General features: G+C 50.9%; 1 protein-coding gene across 1 annotated transcript in view; it reads left to right on the forward strand.

The window, feature by feature from the left end:
- SLC22A15 (solute carrier family 22 member 15) overlaps nucleotides 1-16774 on the forward strand; it is a 69915-nt gene that overhangs the window by 25578 nt on the left and 27563 nt on the right. Inside the window, exons 3-5 of the mRNA XM_028502769.2 lie at nucleotides 9197-9329; nucleotides 9954-10118; nucleotides 14407-14536. Coding sequence (XP_028358570.1) covers nucleotides 9197-9329; nucleotides 9954-10118; nucleotides 14407-14536 — 428 coding nt within the window. The remainder of the gene's footprint in view (nucleotides 1-9196; nucleotides 9330-9953; nucleotides 10119-14406; nucleotides 14537-16774) is intronic.

Raw genomic sequence — 16774 nt, forward strand, 5'->3', positions numbered from 1 at the left:
ATGTCGCCGCGCGATGGAAGGGGGAAAGAAGGGGCCATGCAGGTCCCAGGAAGAACTGGAGCAGAGGCAGAGACACCTGAGACAGTGACCGAGCCCAGGGCAAGCTGCTCACAGCAGAGGCCGGTGTGTGTCGTCATTCTCAGCGCTCCTGCTCTGGAGTCTCCCCGACATTCACGGGCAACTTCAGAAGCAGCTGTCTCAGTCCGTCTGGTGCAGGGGGCAGGGGAGGGGGAGGCAGCCCGGTGCTGTGCTGTTCGGAGCAGCTGGGGCAGCAAGCAGCCTGGGGGCGAGGTGCCCAGGATGTCACATACCCGGTGCATAGATGACAAAGGCTCAGTTAAAAAACAGAAGTTTGATTAAGTGCTATATTTTAAACATGCACTGCAGGATGAGATAAATCTCCTGGAAAAAAAAACCACTTTGGAAATTGAGTTTAAAATTCATTATTCTCTTTTCCTCGCCCCCAGTCCTGCTGTTTCCCAAGCCCACGGGCTCCCTGTTTGACAGAGAACCTTCCTCTTCTTCCTTCTGCCTTTCCACCAGCCCCTGGTTCCGTCGCCCGGGGCCGCAGGACCCACTGGTTCCTCGGTTCCTCCCAGTGTTCAGTCGGTATTAGTGTGGCTTCCTAAATGGAACACCCGTTAAGGGTTAAATGATAGAAAATCGTTACCCAGCGTATTGTAACTTCAGTGCTTTTGGTTTAGCTCTCTCAAATGTAATGTGTTATTCCTCCTTAGCTCGAGAACTCGGAGACCAGACTAATTCAAGCATTTAGCACTGAGGGAAGGAGGTTCTGAGACGGGCGTCTTGGCCTCAGGTCCAGCCCCCCTTACTCTAGCGTCTGGGCTGCAGACACTGTATCATCTGTGAACTGGGAATGACAGCAATCACAGCACACCTGTTCCAAAAGGTGGTTGTTGGGGTGAGGGGAGAACACTGTGTAAAAGCTGGTGGGTTGTTAATGATCTGGCTGTGAGGGTAGGGTAGCCTTCCTATTTGGCACATCTTTGCTATACATTTTTCATTACTCAGATAGTAATTTGTTTTAGGATTATATAAGCATGTGGCCCATTTTAAAGCAGTCGTTTAATTTTGCAGGTTGTCATATTTCTGCCACATCAAAGAATGATTGATTTGACTTGTGACGTTTTCATAAAGCCTACATTTTCATGCTTTCAAGACATTTTGTTGCTTCCTTTAACACCTGTCTTTGGCTCTGGCTGGCAGGGCTCACTGGGTCGGGTGCTGTCCCAAGAACCAAGGGGCCACCAGCTGGATTCCCAGTCAGGGCACATGCCTGGGTTCCGGGCTTGGTCCTCGTTCGGGCACGTACGGAAGGCAGCCAGTTGATGTTTCTCTCCCTCTCTTTCTCCCTCCTTTTCTCTCTCTCAAAAAAGTAAAAATAAAAAAATAAAACTTGTCTTCAAGCTCACTCAATCTGTGGTTGAACTAATCCCGCTAGTGGCTTCAGATAACACCTCATGCAAGACTCAGCCCGGGTCTCTAGAACGAGCTTGAGCCGCTCCTTTCCCCGAGGCCCCCCCTGGCTAGGCTGGCGGGGTCCCTGGCATGACCTGTGGCAGGTCTTCCCACACCCACGGGTGCCCCTCTGTTCCACTCTCCGTATGGCAGCCCCAGCCACTTTTCTTGGCATCCACCCATACTTCACCCCTCTGTGGATGAGCCCTTTACTCTCAGCCCCTCAGCGATAAGAATTCAACTATTTAAAAAAAAACCCTCCCCGTAGCTGCCTCAACTCCCTGCACCGCTGCCTGCCTGCCTGCCTGCCATTCTCTCCCCGGGAGGGGGAGGCGCTGCCCAGCGCCAGGCCGTGCGCTCACTGTGGCGTTTGCCATGTTTGTGTCCCTGTCGCCTTTTCTTCTCGAGGTGCCTGCTGTGGGGGGCTGTCCCAGCTGTGCCTGATTTCTGGGGATGAGTGGACAACTGTCCCTGTGCTTTTAATGCTAGGGGCCCGCAAACCCTTTTTGAAAATACAGTGTAACAAGCGAGCTGATGAACTCTGTCTTCCCATTGCAGTGAGCATGTGAACAGAAAGAGATGTGGGTTATAGAACAGAAGAAGATTTAGCCAGGCCATCCTGAGAGACGGGAAATATTTTGTCTTTGCGTTCTTCCTTTTCTGTGAATCCATGAGAGAAGAAAAGATTTCCTCCTTTTTAATTCGCAAGTGATTTCTCAGTTTGAAATGAATCACTATAAAAAATTCATTCTGTAGCTCTAGAATTTGGCCTTTTTAAAAAAATTATAGGAGAACCATTACTTTAATAATCTCTAACCAATTAAGGGTTTGAGTGATTTATAAATTTATGACTTTTAAAATTTAAAGCCTCATGAAAAACACATTTTTCAAGACTATCCCACTCATCATGTTTTAGGTTTATCATAGTTTAATTTCTGGTGTCCAGTGGTACGCTGGCTTGGGTTTTACCTTGGTCCTAAATATCCATCAGAAGGGCAAAGGAGAAAGCTAACGACGAGTCTCATCTGGTGGGTGACATCTTTCAAAAACGTTCAGTCCAGTCGTACCAGTCCATTTCCTCAAATACCGGAGGGGTCCCTCTCCTAGCGTATCTTGCCTGAGCTCTGACACAATAAAGCTCTTCAGTTCACACAACAGGCATGTGGTGAGTGTGTAAACTGCATGTGAAACACTGTAAGATTGAAAACAAAACCAAACACTTACGTTGGAGTCTGACATGGGTGGCGGGTATAGAAAGCCGGCTGTGAACACATTCCCCCGGTCTGGCTGGAGTCAGCCCCAGCTCGCCCTCTCCTGGGCGTCTCCTGGGTCCCCCCTCACAGCCTCCGTGTGCTCCCCTCCAACCTGGCTGGGCCTTCCAGCTTTCCAGTCTGTCCTGAACGCATCCCAGGAGACCCAGGGGATCGCGTCAGCCCAGCCAGCACCGACCTGAAGAAGAATCACAGGAAATTGCTTTGGCACTGGAACGGACAGCTTGAGAACCGGAATTTGGAATTCGCGGGTTGAACATCCCTCGGGCCACTGGTTCCTGAAAGTGCCAGCCCGGCCGGTAGCTGTCCGGTCGTTGGGAGGCTGGTGTTAGGGGCTTTTTGATGGATCTGAGAAGTCGTGCCAGTGTGGTCCACAGGATGCTTGGTTACGGCGCAGCCACGTGAACCACTGTTTATCGATGAAGCACAAAACAGATCAGTGTGGGCTCCGATGTCATGGTGCAGGATAATCGAGGCTGAAGTTGTGGGCCAGGTTTCAAAGGCACAAGGACACCAAACAACCCCTAAGCACGTGGAAAACATAAACGCGAGTGTCTGAGCTCCAAGGCATTAAAACCCAGTGCTATGGGCCTGGTTCACCGGCCAGGGTAAGAGAAGGGCTCTCTCCATGATAAATACAGTCCTCTCCTTTCTCAGCCAACCTGGTATTACCCGATTCATTTTTCAATCTGGAAAAATGTCACCCTCCTCATAGCCTCGTGAGCTGAAAATTCTACTGGAGAACTATCCTATAGCCAAAATAAATTAGTTTTTCATGAAACAGAATTTCTCCAAACTTCAGAACTTTTTCAATCTCTTTTATGTGCAACTCTAAAATGTGGTTTGCCCTTTCCTGTACAGATCTGTACGTCGGGGCTTCTTAGCGTGACCTAGTCTTTTCTGATGACTCGGGCCCTACTTTTTCACACGGGGTTTGGGGGGTGGGGGTCTGGGGGAGGTAGAAGAGTGTCTGGAGCGGTGGGGGCACTACAGGAACGGGGTCAGAAGACTAGGGGTCAGTGGTCTGAGGGCGGCATATTCAAGACCCAGAGTTTAGAGGTGATGCGGTTACTGAGGATGACAGAGTCGGGACAGGGGTTCCCAACCAGATTGTCTGCGAGAGTCATCTGAAGAACTTAAAAAGTACACCAAAGCCGGGGCCCTACCCCTGGGCCCTACCCCTGTGTCCTCAGGAACTAAGATTCCTTCCCGCTTTTGACTCGACTGCCCCTAATGCGTGTCCATCTTCATCATGGCCTCAGACAGAGCTCCAGCGGCCAGAGTGGGCCTTGGAAACATAAACCCAACAATTCAGCACCTTCCCTTCGCACTAGAATGAAATCCCGCCTCCTGACCGTGGCTCAGGGCCCTGCGTGGCCTGACGCCTGCCCCCCTCCGGCCTCCTTTCTCACCAGCCCCACCGGAGGCCTATGGACGTGTCTTCTTCACCCTGGGGCGGTGGCCCTCATTCCCGTCTTCCCCGAACAGCTTTTCAGGGTTGGTCGCTCTCCCGTCATCCAGGCCACAGATGTCACCTCCTCAGAGAAGCCTGCCCTGACTACCTGTTGAGAGAGGTTTCCTCCCCTTCTCTCCCTGTGTGTCTATGTGTTTAATGTCTCTCTTACTCCACTGGCACTTGCTCTCCATGCGAGCGGGGACCATGTCGAGCTCGTTCACATCTGTATTCCCAGTGTTTAGAACAGGCATTCACCCCTCGTAGAAACTAATCGAATATTTATTGAATCCCTAAATGAAACAAAATGTTTGGGATGTAGCTCATTTTTTTTTGTCCTGCCACGTCCGTCACTCTCTCACTGAAATTATGACTGCCACCCAAAGCAGAAACTTCCTGATCACCACTTCTCGGGGCAGTGACACCCCAGCGCACTACTGCTGACCCACGCAGGGCTAGAGAGCCAGTTAATGAAGCTTGTTAACGCATGCGAAGGACAGGAGAAGTCAGCAGCAAAGCCCAGCACCCGGGAGGGGCGCGGCCCCTGCTTGTCGTCCAGTGCCCAGATCCTGCAGCTGCTGCTGCTCGCAGATGTGCGGGAGCTGTCTGGTCAGGATCTTCGCCGGTTCAGTCTCACGGGACGTGCAGAGAAGGAGAGGAGTTCAGCGGCTTTGGGGGCTTTGGGCCGTAAAGACGGGTGGTCAAAGCACCATGGGAAAGGAGAGGCCTGAAAGGGGAGAAGGGAGGGGACCTCCTTGCGGGTGTTGGAGAAGGGGCTTTTCATGACCCCGTCTTCTCTGATTCTGGAAAATGGGCTGGGAGGGGGAAGGCCGCGCATCCTCTTAGTTCTCTGAGGCGAGTGTCCGGCGCAGATGGGCCTCCACCCGTGTAACAGAGGTCACTTCACCGCATCCCGAGCCAGGGCTCCAGATGAGGGCACTCTGATCAGAGGGCTGCTTTCTCTTTAAGCTTGCACGTTTCCCTAAAGTAGACGGCAATAGCACTCGAGGGATGTTTTTATTGTGGTAACAGATCCACAACATAAAACGTACCACGTTCATCTCTTCGCAGTGTGCGGTTGTCTACGTAAGAAACACCCGAACCTGCAGAGAATTATCACACGTTTGCCTCAGCCAGACGGGTAACGATTGCCAGGAAGCAAGGTCCCAGTGGACGGGGAAACGCCCTGGAGAATGGCAGTTTGGCAGCGGACTTGATACGGTTGGGTCAGAGGAGGACGCTTGAGGAGGCCTCCGTGAAATTTCCTGGTGGCAGACAGGGGCGGTGGGAGAAGGCGAGGTGGGGAGATCTCCGGGACTGGATACAAAGTAAAATGAGAGACACCTGCTTTGACATCGGTGGGTGCGGGATAGTACATCGGTGGGTGCGGGATAGTTAACAACGAGCAGTCGCAGCACACGGAGATGGTGTTCGGGGAGCGAGCAACAATGGTGGGGGGGCTCTGTGGTCTGCGCGCTGGCGGGAAATTGTGCCGGGGCGGGGGGGGGGGGGGGGCGGCGCACACCATGCGGTGGTGTTCGGCACGCGCACGTTGTGCGACTGTCACCGCTGTCCGTCTCCACGTTTCCCCGTCATCCCACACTGAACCCGGTGCCTCTTACACAGCAGCTCCCCATGTTCCTGGCCCCTGGGGAGCACCACTCTGCTTCCCGTCTCCATGGGTTGGTTTGACTGCTCCAGGGACAGGGACACCCTCCATTTCTGACACGTCTGGCCGGTGGGGACAAAGAGGGACTGCGCACCACACCTGACCCACTCTGGGGAGGCCTGCCCGGGGGCCTGCCAGGCTCAGAGACCGGAAGCAACCCCACAGGGTGGCCTGACATTAAAAGTTCCCAACTAAAAGCGAGTCATGGCGAGTAATCCGTCCTAGGCCAGTATCTTCTTTGACAAGGGTCAATCTTGACCTTACCCAGTCTGTCTGTTGGTCTTGTTGCTTCTACAATAACCCTTCTTTGGAATGTCAGGGTAATGTCCTTTCTCCAGACCCCTCAGGGCACAACCCCTGCCCAGGGCACCAGACTAGGAGCCCCTTGTTGTTAGTTATCATGTTAACTGTTCATTGTTAACCATCCCATGCCCACCGGTATAAATGTGCGTGTCTGTTCCTCCTATTTTTTATCCAGTCCCAGAGATTCCCCCTTCCCTGCTTTGCTTTCTCCTGCCTCCCTAACCTGCCACCAGTGAATTCCATGTAGCCCCCTTATGTCTCCCTCTTTGGTTCAGTGCATAAAACAAGCGGTAAAACTGCCATTTTCTGGAGCATTTCCTCAATCCATTGAGATTTTACTTCCCAGCAATTGTCGTCAGTTTGGCTCAAATAGATGCACAAAAATTCTGTATAGGTCTGGACGTTTCTGAGGTCGACACCACCAACTGTGTGTGTGTGTGTGTGTGTGTGTGTGTGTGTGTGTGTTGGGGTGTAGGGGCATGTTTCATAGCAGGCTCTCCTGCCATACCAGCTGGGGATCAGACCGTTCCATTCAGTTGGGGCCCCGTCTGCCTGGAGTGGACATTAAACCCCACAGGGTGAGGGTTCGGTCCCATAAGGCTGCTCCTGCCGCCCCCTCCAGAGCCAGTCTCAAGTCCTAGGTGCCCCCTGCGCCTGTGATCGGCTGGCTCTGGGTCAGCAGCTCCTACAGTTTCATCCCTGAGTTAGGTTGACCTGCGTGGGCAGCCCAGAGAACTCAGGAAAACGTGTCACCCACCAGCGCACGGGTTTATTATGGAAGGACATCGCTCGGACACAGCTGGAGAGGGGCACAGGGCAGGGGGTGGGGACGGAGCACAGAGCCCCATGTCCTCCCTGGGCGTCCCACCCCCCAGCGCCTCCCCTTGCTCCCCACCCTGGAAGCTCTCGGAACCCCATCCTCTTGGGCGTTTATGGAGGCTTCATTACACAGGCGTGATTGATTACAATATTGGCCATTGGCGACCGAGTCAACCTCCAGTTCCTCTGCCCTCCCTGGACGCCTAGAGGGCGGGGCTGAAAGTTCCAACTCTCCCGTCCTGGGCTTCGTTCCCCTGGCAACTGGCCTCCATCTATGGGGCCTTCCATTACCGTAATCGGGTGTGGTGGGATGGGGCTTGTGTAAACAACAAGGCCTCCCTGTCACTTTTATTGCTGCGAAGCCTTTCCAGGAGCTGGCAGCAAAACTAAACATGGGAACAAAGGATGCCCCCATGGCTCTTCTGCAGGAAATCGCAAGGGCCTCCGGAGCTGTGCGCCAGGGACAGGGAGTGCAGACCAGATGCACATTTCTTGTCCTGAATCTCATCACACTTGTGAACCTAAAAAGGAAAGGCCTTAAGGGAGAAGCAACAAGCATTTATTTGAGATCCAAAATAACAGCTGTTCTCAAAGCACCGATTCAGGAAGAACCCCCAACCATGTTCCACTCGGGGGGCGAGGGCAAGGGGCATTCCTGGGGAGGGGAAGGGGAGCAGTCGCATGAGTACACAGAGGGAGTTTCTGTATCACTGAGCTCAGGACGCGTTTCCGCAGGTGCCGGTGAACTAACCTGGTGATGCTAACTAACCCTGAAGAGCGACTTTGGTTTTCAGTCTGTAGTCACAACCAACAGCTCTTCGGGGCACAAAGCAGCGTTAGGCCCCATCCACAGGTTATTTTGCCTCCAGCTGCAAAGGTTTGAGGACTAAGACTTTCGAGGCATTTCCCCTGTTTGTGCTTTTCACACATTCATGAAGCAGAATCATACAATGCTTGTCCCTTTCGTACGAGGAAAGAGTGAAGAGAGCGGAGATCTAGGGTCACTGTACCAAGCTGCTAAAACTATTCACACGATGAAGGTTAAGACGTGAGGAAAGACTCTCTTCTTGTTCTGACTAGCCTGGGACCTTAAACATTTTAAAACTTTCTGATCATATATCTGTGCCTGGATGTACCTCTGGATGCCCAGGTCACCCTCTATGTACCTTACCTGCTGGAGGACCCAGGTGTCCAGACCATCCCACCACCCCTCGAAGGACTCATGTAAACCTCCCCCTGGCATCTGGCATCTGACGGCCTGACAGCTGACTGGTACCCGTCCTGGACCAATCCTAAGGCTAAGAACGCAGGATGCGTAATTCTCAAAAACACACTCTTTACTATAAGAACGTTTACCTTTCTTCTTTGGAACACTTGTGGACTCTTGCCTCGCTATGTGAATTAATCTCCATCACTTAGTTCTAGCAAAGCCTCCAGATTCTTTTCAGGTTTGTTTGACAGTCTTCTGGTTTTACTTCTCATGGTGTCCTCAAGACTTATCCATGTCATAGCTTGTCAGAATCTTGTTCCCTTTTTAAGGCTGTATAGTATTCTGTTGTATGGATACACCACATTTTCTTGTCTGTTCTTCTGTCCATAGACACTTGGGTTGGTTCCACCTTTTGCCCGTGGTGAGTAATGCTGCTCCGAACATTAGGGCACAAAGAATCTGCTCGAATCCCTGCTTTCAGTTCTTCTGTGTGTATACCCCAGACATGGAATTATTGGATTATATGGTCATGGAGTGGTTAATTTTTTGAGAAAGGTGCTTAAGGGATTTTAAACCCATTCATCTATCAGAGAAAAGGGGCGTTTACTTACTGCCTCCTGTTTGCCGTGTGGTGTGTTTGGAGTCAGAGAGCTGCGAATGCAGGGGCTCTGGAAGTGCAGGGGCTCAGCCTGAAGGACACACAGATGTGTGAGGGATTAGCCACTGTGCACCGTGCTTGGCGCTGTGATGTGATGTGTACAGAGTATTCTGGGATATCATTCAGTAATAACAATTTCCGGTGTTTCTGGGGATAAGATCTTTTTGGATGTGGTCCGGGATGGGTGCTCTGTGGAAATCTGGTTAATCGTGGGTCATGCTGCAGAGAAGTTTGGGTGGACAAGTTTTGTTACACGTGTTTTTTTAAGGGCTAACTCCATCCAGCCAGCCTTCCAGTGACCTAAATGCCTCCCTTTGGTCTTTCCCTCCTCTAGTGGTTCTTAATTGCCAACAGATCGTACAAGGTGAGCGCAGCGAGCTCTTTTTTCTTCAGCGGCGTGTTTGTGGGAGTGATCTTGTTCGGCCAGCTTTCGGATCGCTTCGGGAGGAAAAAGGTCTACCTCACAGGTAATCCGTCCGCGTGTTCGGGAGCTGAATTAGAGGACAGATTTCCCAGGGGAAGCGGTAAGTGGACCCTTTCCTTCGGTTCTTAGGGAATTGCCATGCGGACACAGAGTTGGGTTTTACGACACAGCTAAGAGGCCGGACGGCAGCCAGAGTTGATTCTGGCATCTCTGGAGATGGCCAGACAGCTGCACTGTGAGCTTTCAGAGGTGCTGGCACCCCCGGGTTCTAATTTACGCCCTGTTTCTAGGGAGAACAAAGATTGAGACGGCCTGCTAGATCCATTTCCTCCTTTCCTGTGTTGCTGGCTCATTTCAGATGAGCTCTCCAGGACTCAGCGTGGTTCTCTTGACAAGCTGAGTGTGAGCCAGGATGTTGTAAATTTCCAGCATTTTTGCGCATAATTGAAAACTGTGCATGATGGACAGAAGTCACCTTGTAACAAAGAAAGAAAATCTCAGTTTTTATTGACAGCTCTTAAAAGAAATATTTTTAAAAAACAAACCGAACCCTCAGAAAATTTACATTTACCAAGATTTCATTTTACAAACGAATGAATAAAATGTATTGCTTCCATCCAAAGCTGTTTTGTCTCTGGATTATTGAATACTGTTATTCTCTTTCTAGGTTTTGCTCTTGACATCTTATTTGCTATTGCAAATGGGTTTTCCCCGTCGTATGAGTTCTTTGCAGTCACCCGCTTCCTGGTGGGCATGATGAACGGAGGGATGTCGCTGGTGGCCTTTGTCCTGCTGAACGAGTGTGTGGGCACCGCCTACTGGGCACTCGCAGGTACTGCATGCACACTTGGAGGTGGTGAGCAGGGACCAGTGTAACCCTGGAGCCTACAAATGCACTTGGACGTGACATGCTCTCTGTCCAACTACTAGATTTGCTTTCCCAAGTTGTTCTTGTCTGACTGTGAGCGAGTCATTTCATTTGTATTTCTCGGTGGAAAGTCTCCCCTGGGGCCTGCCTCCCAGAGGGGAACACGCCCCCACCCTCGCAGGCTGCCTCCAGATTACTGGGGGGATGTCCGTGTCCTCAGAAGGGCGGTCGCTGCTTTCACCTTAAGCTGAAAAGCAGTGCAGACGGGAAATACTGGAAACTCCTTTCTCAGAGCCTTCTTATCATATCTTATGAACCCATGTCTCATGGATCTTCTGGCTTTTACAATATGTTCAAGTCAACAGATAGTACTCATTGGAACATTTCTTTACTGTTTGGCTTTATTTTAGTTTCAACATTGAGGCCATATTCTGTATTCTTTTTAACCATCTGATCACCTTCTCAAGAAATCAAATACAGCTGTGAAAATTTTCATATTAATATAGTGCTTATTTTCCCCTTGTATAAGTATCTTACAACAAAAAGAATTGATGTCCGCTGTAAAATAAAATCAAGAAATACAGTCAAGTACAAAGAACACATGTAGTCCTCCCCAGCCGGAAGCCACCACGGTTGACACATTGCTGTGTGTCCTTGGAGCTTTCCTTTGCCTCTCTGTTCCACAAGACTCGATTATTACATAGACCCTCCCACGGACCAGACTCTGCTGTGTCAGGCACGTGGGATAAAAGGGTGGGCACAGTGGGGTAGGTGAGGGAAGGTTCTTGTTCTCATGGAGTTTGTGTTTTAATCAGGACAGGCAGAACAGACCTGAGGTAATTTCAGAAAATTTTAAGTATGGTGAAGAAAATTAGACATGACAATGGGCTAGACAGTAATTGTGGAGCACAATTTTTTTTTTGAAGATGGAAGACTTTTTTTTAAGATTTTACTTATTTATTTTTAGAGAGGGGAGGGAGGGAGAGAGAGAGAGAGAAGCATCAATGTGTGGTTGCTGGGGGTCATGGCCTGCAACCAAGGCATGTACCCTCGCTGGGAATTGAACCTGTGACACTTTGGTTCCCAGCCCGCGCTCAATCCGAGCACAATTATATTAAATAGGATAAATGGAGAAAACCTTGACGTAGGTGTTTGATCTAAGACATGAATGATGAGGAAGACCTAGGTGTGTGAAGTTCTGAGAGAACATTCTAGAAGGATGGAATGGCAAGAACCAAGGTCCTGAGGCAGGAATGAGCTGCTCTGAGGACCTGCAAAGATGCCTGTGGTGTAGTGTAGAGAGGCAGGGGAAGACTGGGGAGAGAGCCAGTTGGAGGTCCTGGAAGATAGGCTAAGAGCAAGTTAGGGCCCATGATAGGCTAAGTGAGAATTTGTTTCTCCCTCGGAGTTTAAGCCAGCGGGTGAGTTAAATAGGGGAGCAGTAGCACCGTGCACACAGAAAGATCCCTCCGGCAGGTTTGTGAAGAGTGGATTGCAGAGGAGCATGGGTAGGAACTGACAGGCAGTCTAGGAGCCCGTTGTGGTTGGCCCCGTGGAACTTGGCTGTGGGGAGAGAAACCTCACAAGGTGGGGTGGGGAAGAGGAGGGGGGAGGGTGCATTCGAGCTGGATTTGGGTGGGGACATGACCCGTGAAGGAATCAGCTGAGAGGGGACGAGGAAGAGGAATCAAGGAAGCTTCAAGACTTACGTTTGAACACTGGGCGGAGCGTTGGTGCCACTTACAAAGACGAAGTCATCACTGTGCACTGTTTTCTCCACCGGCTGGAGCTGGGTTTTTCCTGCCGCAAACCCAGCAGGATCGGCAGACTTGAAATAAACTCAGAACAGGCAGAAAAGAAATCTGAAAAATTGGCTCGAATATCCGAAGGCCCATAAAAAGTTCCCAAACCACTTCTGGTACTCCAGAATGCAAAAGCAGTGATGTGAAATGCTCATTTTTAATTAAATGTTTAAACCAAACGACCCAGAGCTTTGCCTCTCCTCCGTCTCTACGGCGTATCCCCGTCGTCATCCACGGGCCGCTTCTCACTGGGTGTTCGCCGTGCATGTCGATTGGCATCTCAAACAAAACGGACGGCTCTCTTCCAGCCAAAGGACCCCATCCCCTTCTGGGACCTCTGTCTGCGGTAATGTCACAGCAGTTCTCAAGGTCATCAGACTAGAACCTTTGAATCGTGCCCTCGTGTCCCTCATATCCAGGGGACACCAAGTCTCACCGTTTTATCGGTTGTGACCGAGAGGCGACACTGTTCACCTGGGGGTGCAGGGAAATCACTTGGCTGGCACGACCAGACCACAGGAGAGCCGGGCCGTGGAGGCGCCTGGAGCCAGGAGGTCAGGTGCTTCCCACCTCTGTCCTCGCCCTTTCCGAGAAGTGTCCTCTGCTCAGTCCGGGATGCACCTCGCGGGTCTCAGATCTCCCAGTCCTGGGCAAAAGCTCTGACCGCCCAGCTGGGGTCACGCCTGCAGCTAGGGAAGCTCTGAGTGGCAGCCCCCACGGGAACCCCAGGGAGGAAGTAAGCGGGGACCAGCTCCCCAGAAGAGAAAGGAGGTGTACTTGGAATTAGGGAGTAGTGCTAGGCGGACAATAGTTTGTAGCAGATACCCCCTGCAGGAGGCTTTTAAGTGGCTCTTCTTCAGGGAGGGGTTACTAGATACGAGGGGCCATATCCATGTCACAGGAGGACAAATGCGCATTTGTGCGGCATGCATTATTCTGTCCGAAACAGACAACTGCCCTTCAAAGTAGGTGTCATTATTTCTGTTTCACTGCTGAGGAACCTGAGGCTCAGAGACACCTAGTGACTTGCCCGAGGTCACACAGCAGCACGTGGCGGAACGAGGGTTTGGAACGGTCTCTTCCTGCGCACACTGTTCCTTCGCCCACTCCGCAGTCAGTGGGCGCTGAGTGGGCAGACGTGTGCTGAGCACCGACAAAGGGCCTCGTCCGTGGGAGCCAGGTGCTGCATGATGCGCCGTGGTGAACCTGGGGCAGCTGTTGATTTCCCTGCATTGCCAGTCACCCTCGCCTGCGTACTGGGCCACACGCTCTGCTTCGGAGTTCTGGACAGGGAACACGACATCATGTCAGCTCTCCCTTAGGCTCCCCCTCTGTCTCACTGGGGCACAGAGTGCACATGCCATTAGTTTTAGTTTCAGCTCGATAACCTAAGACCAAGAGTAAAAGCAAACCTTTGTTTTACAGAACGTTTGTAGAAAATGTGTGTAACAGCATCACTCGAGCCTATTGTTCTGGGCTGCCCGCAGAAGCCCACCTTTCCCTGGGAGGGCCGTGTGAGGGAGGAGTGTGCGGATGCAGTCCCTCCTGTCAGACCGACCAGGGTTCGAGTCCCGGCCCAGCCACGCACAGCTCCACGTCCTTGGACAGCAGCACCTAACCTTTCTGAGCTATGTTCTTACTCTTTGGATGGCCAATAATGGTCCCTGCGTTCTAGGATAACATACGTAAAAGAATTAATGCTCAGTACACAGTAGCTAATATATAAATAGTAGCTATTTCTGGTACTATTAGCAACAGTAGCAGATTTGGGAAGCATGACAGAGGTATAGAATTTGCAAGTGTGTTGGGCAAGCCAGTGGATTCAATACCTGTCTCGGCATTTATTCTTAAAAATATGGGATTCTTAACCACCCCGTGATTGATTTTTTTCCTATCAGTGTGCTGACAGGAAGTCATGCTTCATGGAGCTTATTATATTCTACTTGGGAGAGACAGACAAGAACAGCACAAATATAAAGTGTCCCATCTGATGGTGATAAATTAAGCGGGGAAGGGCAATAGGGAGGAGAATTGGGAGGTAGGTTGTGATTTAAAATAAGGATTTCAGGGACAGCATCCGTGACAAAATGAAGTCCCACTATTGCCATGACATCTCATGACCTCAGACCCTTGTTGTCATGTTGCAAAAAACGTTTCCAAGCCCCCGCCGCGGGATCAGGCAGATGGCACTACCACGTGCAGCGCAGCGAGTGTTTCGTCATCGCAGCCTTCAAATCCACCTTGACCGCGTGTGGTCGGTGTCCTTCATCTGACCTTCCCCCTTTCCCACTCGTGTGCCGTCTTCAAGAGCATCATCGGACGCTCTGTGTTTGTGTGGGTTTTCTTCCCCACTGACTCTCAAGGGGAGGGACCGGCTCTGGGACGCGGTGGGGGACGGTCCGCAGGCGGTGCCTCTGCAGTAACAGGTCTGCCTCTTCTCCCCGAACCAGGGTCGATCGGCGGCCTCTTCTTCGCGGTCGGCATCGCCCAGTACGCCCTGCTGGGGTACTTCGTCCGCTCCTGGAGGACCCTGGCCGTGCTGGCTAACCTGCAGGGAACGGTGGTCTTCCTCTTATCTCTGTAAGTCGTGCTTCCTCGTGGAGTCCAAATTCAGTGAGCAGAAGGCGTGTCTTAAGAGGTTGCGGGTCAGCGAGCGGCGTGGTTTCCTTCGGGGAGTTGGCCCCAGCCGACTTCGGTGAAGGACCACATCCCCAAAGTGCTCCGGTGCTTGGCAGCTCCTGGGAAGAGAGACATTTAAGTAATTCGGGTGCCCGTATCCCTCGTTCAAAGTACCCTCTCAACAAACGGCATCTCATCCTTCAGACTGTGACGTCAGGGGCCAATTTCTTTTGAACCTGACGTCTCAGACTTAAAGATCTTCAGGCCGGACCACATCAATAGGTCTGGGTGTGAGACAGGTATGACTGGGTGGACCGATCTATTTGTACTGGCGCACAGTGGCAACAGTTCACCCCAGAGATGAGGCTCCTTTCGGGGCCCCTGAGTGCAGCTGTGGGAAGACCCTCAGATACGGGAGGAATCCTCAATGCAGGGGAAGGATGGTTTCCCGGTCGGGGAACTCTAAGTGCTGAAGGCGTGGGCTGTTTCACCAGGAGTATCAATGTGCTTGTGAAAGGTTTCCTTCTGAGGTATCAGGCCTCAAGTTTTAATCATGAAAGCCTTTGGGATAAATACAGTTTTCAGGCAATAGTACCAGCTTTCTTCTGTGCCTGAAAGTGAGGGGTCCCTGTAGTGGAATTTTCACTGAGATCTCTCATTTAGGAGTTCTTTATTCAGGTTCAATGGTATGCACAGAAATGAATACAGTAGAAATAGTTAACCTATGTTTAAAGTGCAATTTATTCAATACATTGAGTTGTATGGATTAGAGTGAAGTCATCTTATCAAAAAGGGAAACAATATTTTGTTAGCTTATGCATTGTAAGTTTTTGGAATAAATGGATGCCTCATGTAGACCTTGAATTAATAAGCATTCATGCAAATACTGGTAGATGAAGGGGTTTTCTTTTAAAATACTTGATAAATCTGTCATTTCTCGATCTAATCTGCCCCTCCTGTCCCCTTCAAGAGCAGAGTGACTTTGATGGATGGCAAGCTATCCTGCCTTTCTTTCTTCTGTGTGTCAACTGAGTTGGTTGCTACTTACTGGGAAATGAATTCACGTCATGAAAAATAGGAAACAGAGAGAAAGGAGCTTGTGGAATCGAAATATATGCTTATTCCCCTAGGCCAGGCATGTGAGGCTTCCTGCAGCTGGCCTCCAGTTTGTCTTTCCTACTTCTCTCTTGTCCGGTTTCCCACACTCTGTTCCGGGCGCAGTGAGCCGCGTGCTGTCCCCAGTCGTCCTTTACGCTCGGCTGCGACGGCCGCTCCGCCGCTAGGTGGCGCCTGCTCAGACGCAACATCATCCTTCTCCCCATTTCCTCTTAGTTAGTGAATAGCCTTCCTGGTTTGTTCAAACGCTGCCCACGCAAAGCTGTTTTTGATCACGTCTCGGGCGACAGACACTCGCTTTCTTTTCTGATCCTACAGCTCTTAGCCCGTGCCCTCCGAGTGGGCCTCTTATTTCTGCCCCCTGCTGGAACCCGTCTGTCTCTACACACCAGGGCTCTGACGGCTGCAGCCTCTCTGCCGCCGAGTCACATTCCCCCAGCGTCAGGGCCCAGGGCCGTCCACACCGTAGACCCTGCGTGTCCACTGGGTGGATGTTGGCACAAAAACGTGTGGAATTAGCTCTGAGCAGCAGAAGAAGCAGTCACGTTATTTTAGAGTCACACTTTTTGGTTTTATTAAAGCCATATTACTCCTGGCTGGCGTAGCTCAGTGGATTGAGCTCGGGCTGGGAACCAAAGTGTCCCAGGTTCGATTCCCAGCCAGGGTACATTCCTGGGTTGCAGACCATAACCCCCAGCAACCGCACATTGATGTTTCTCTCTCTCTCTCCCTCCCTCTCTCTGTCTCTGTCTCTCTCTCTCTGTCTCTCTCTCTCTCCCTTCCCTCCCTAAAAATAAATAAATAAAATCTTTAAAAAAAGCCATATTACTTAGCTTAAAAATTCCTTATTTTCACAATATTAGAATTTGAATAATTTTATTTTATAAATTAGTACCCCTTTAATTTTCAAAGTTTTTCCACTTGTTAAGAAATCTACAGAAGCCCTGACTGGTGTGGCCCAGGGGTTTGGGTGTTGTCCTGTAAACTGAAAGGTCACTGGTTCGATTGCTAGTCAGGCAGAGCACATGCTTGGGTTGTGGGCCAAGACCCCAGTTGGGGGTGCCTACGAGAGGCAACCAATCA

Source organism: Phyllostomus discolor, chromosome 14 (genome assembly GCF_004126475.2).
Source record: "Phyllostomus discolor isolate MPI-MPIP mPhyDis1 chromosome 14, mPhyDis1.pri.v3, whole genome shotgun sequence".
Lineage (NCBI taxonomy): Eukaryota > Metazoa > Chordata > Mammalia > Chiroptera > Phyllostomidae > Phyllostomus > Phyllostomus discolor.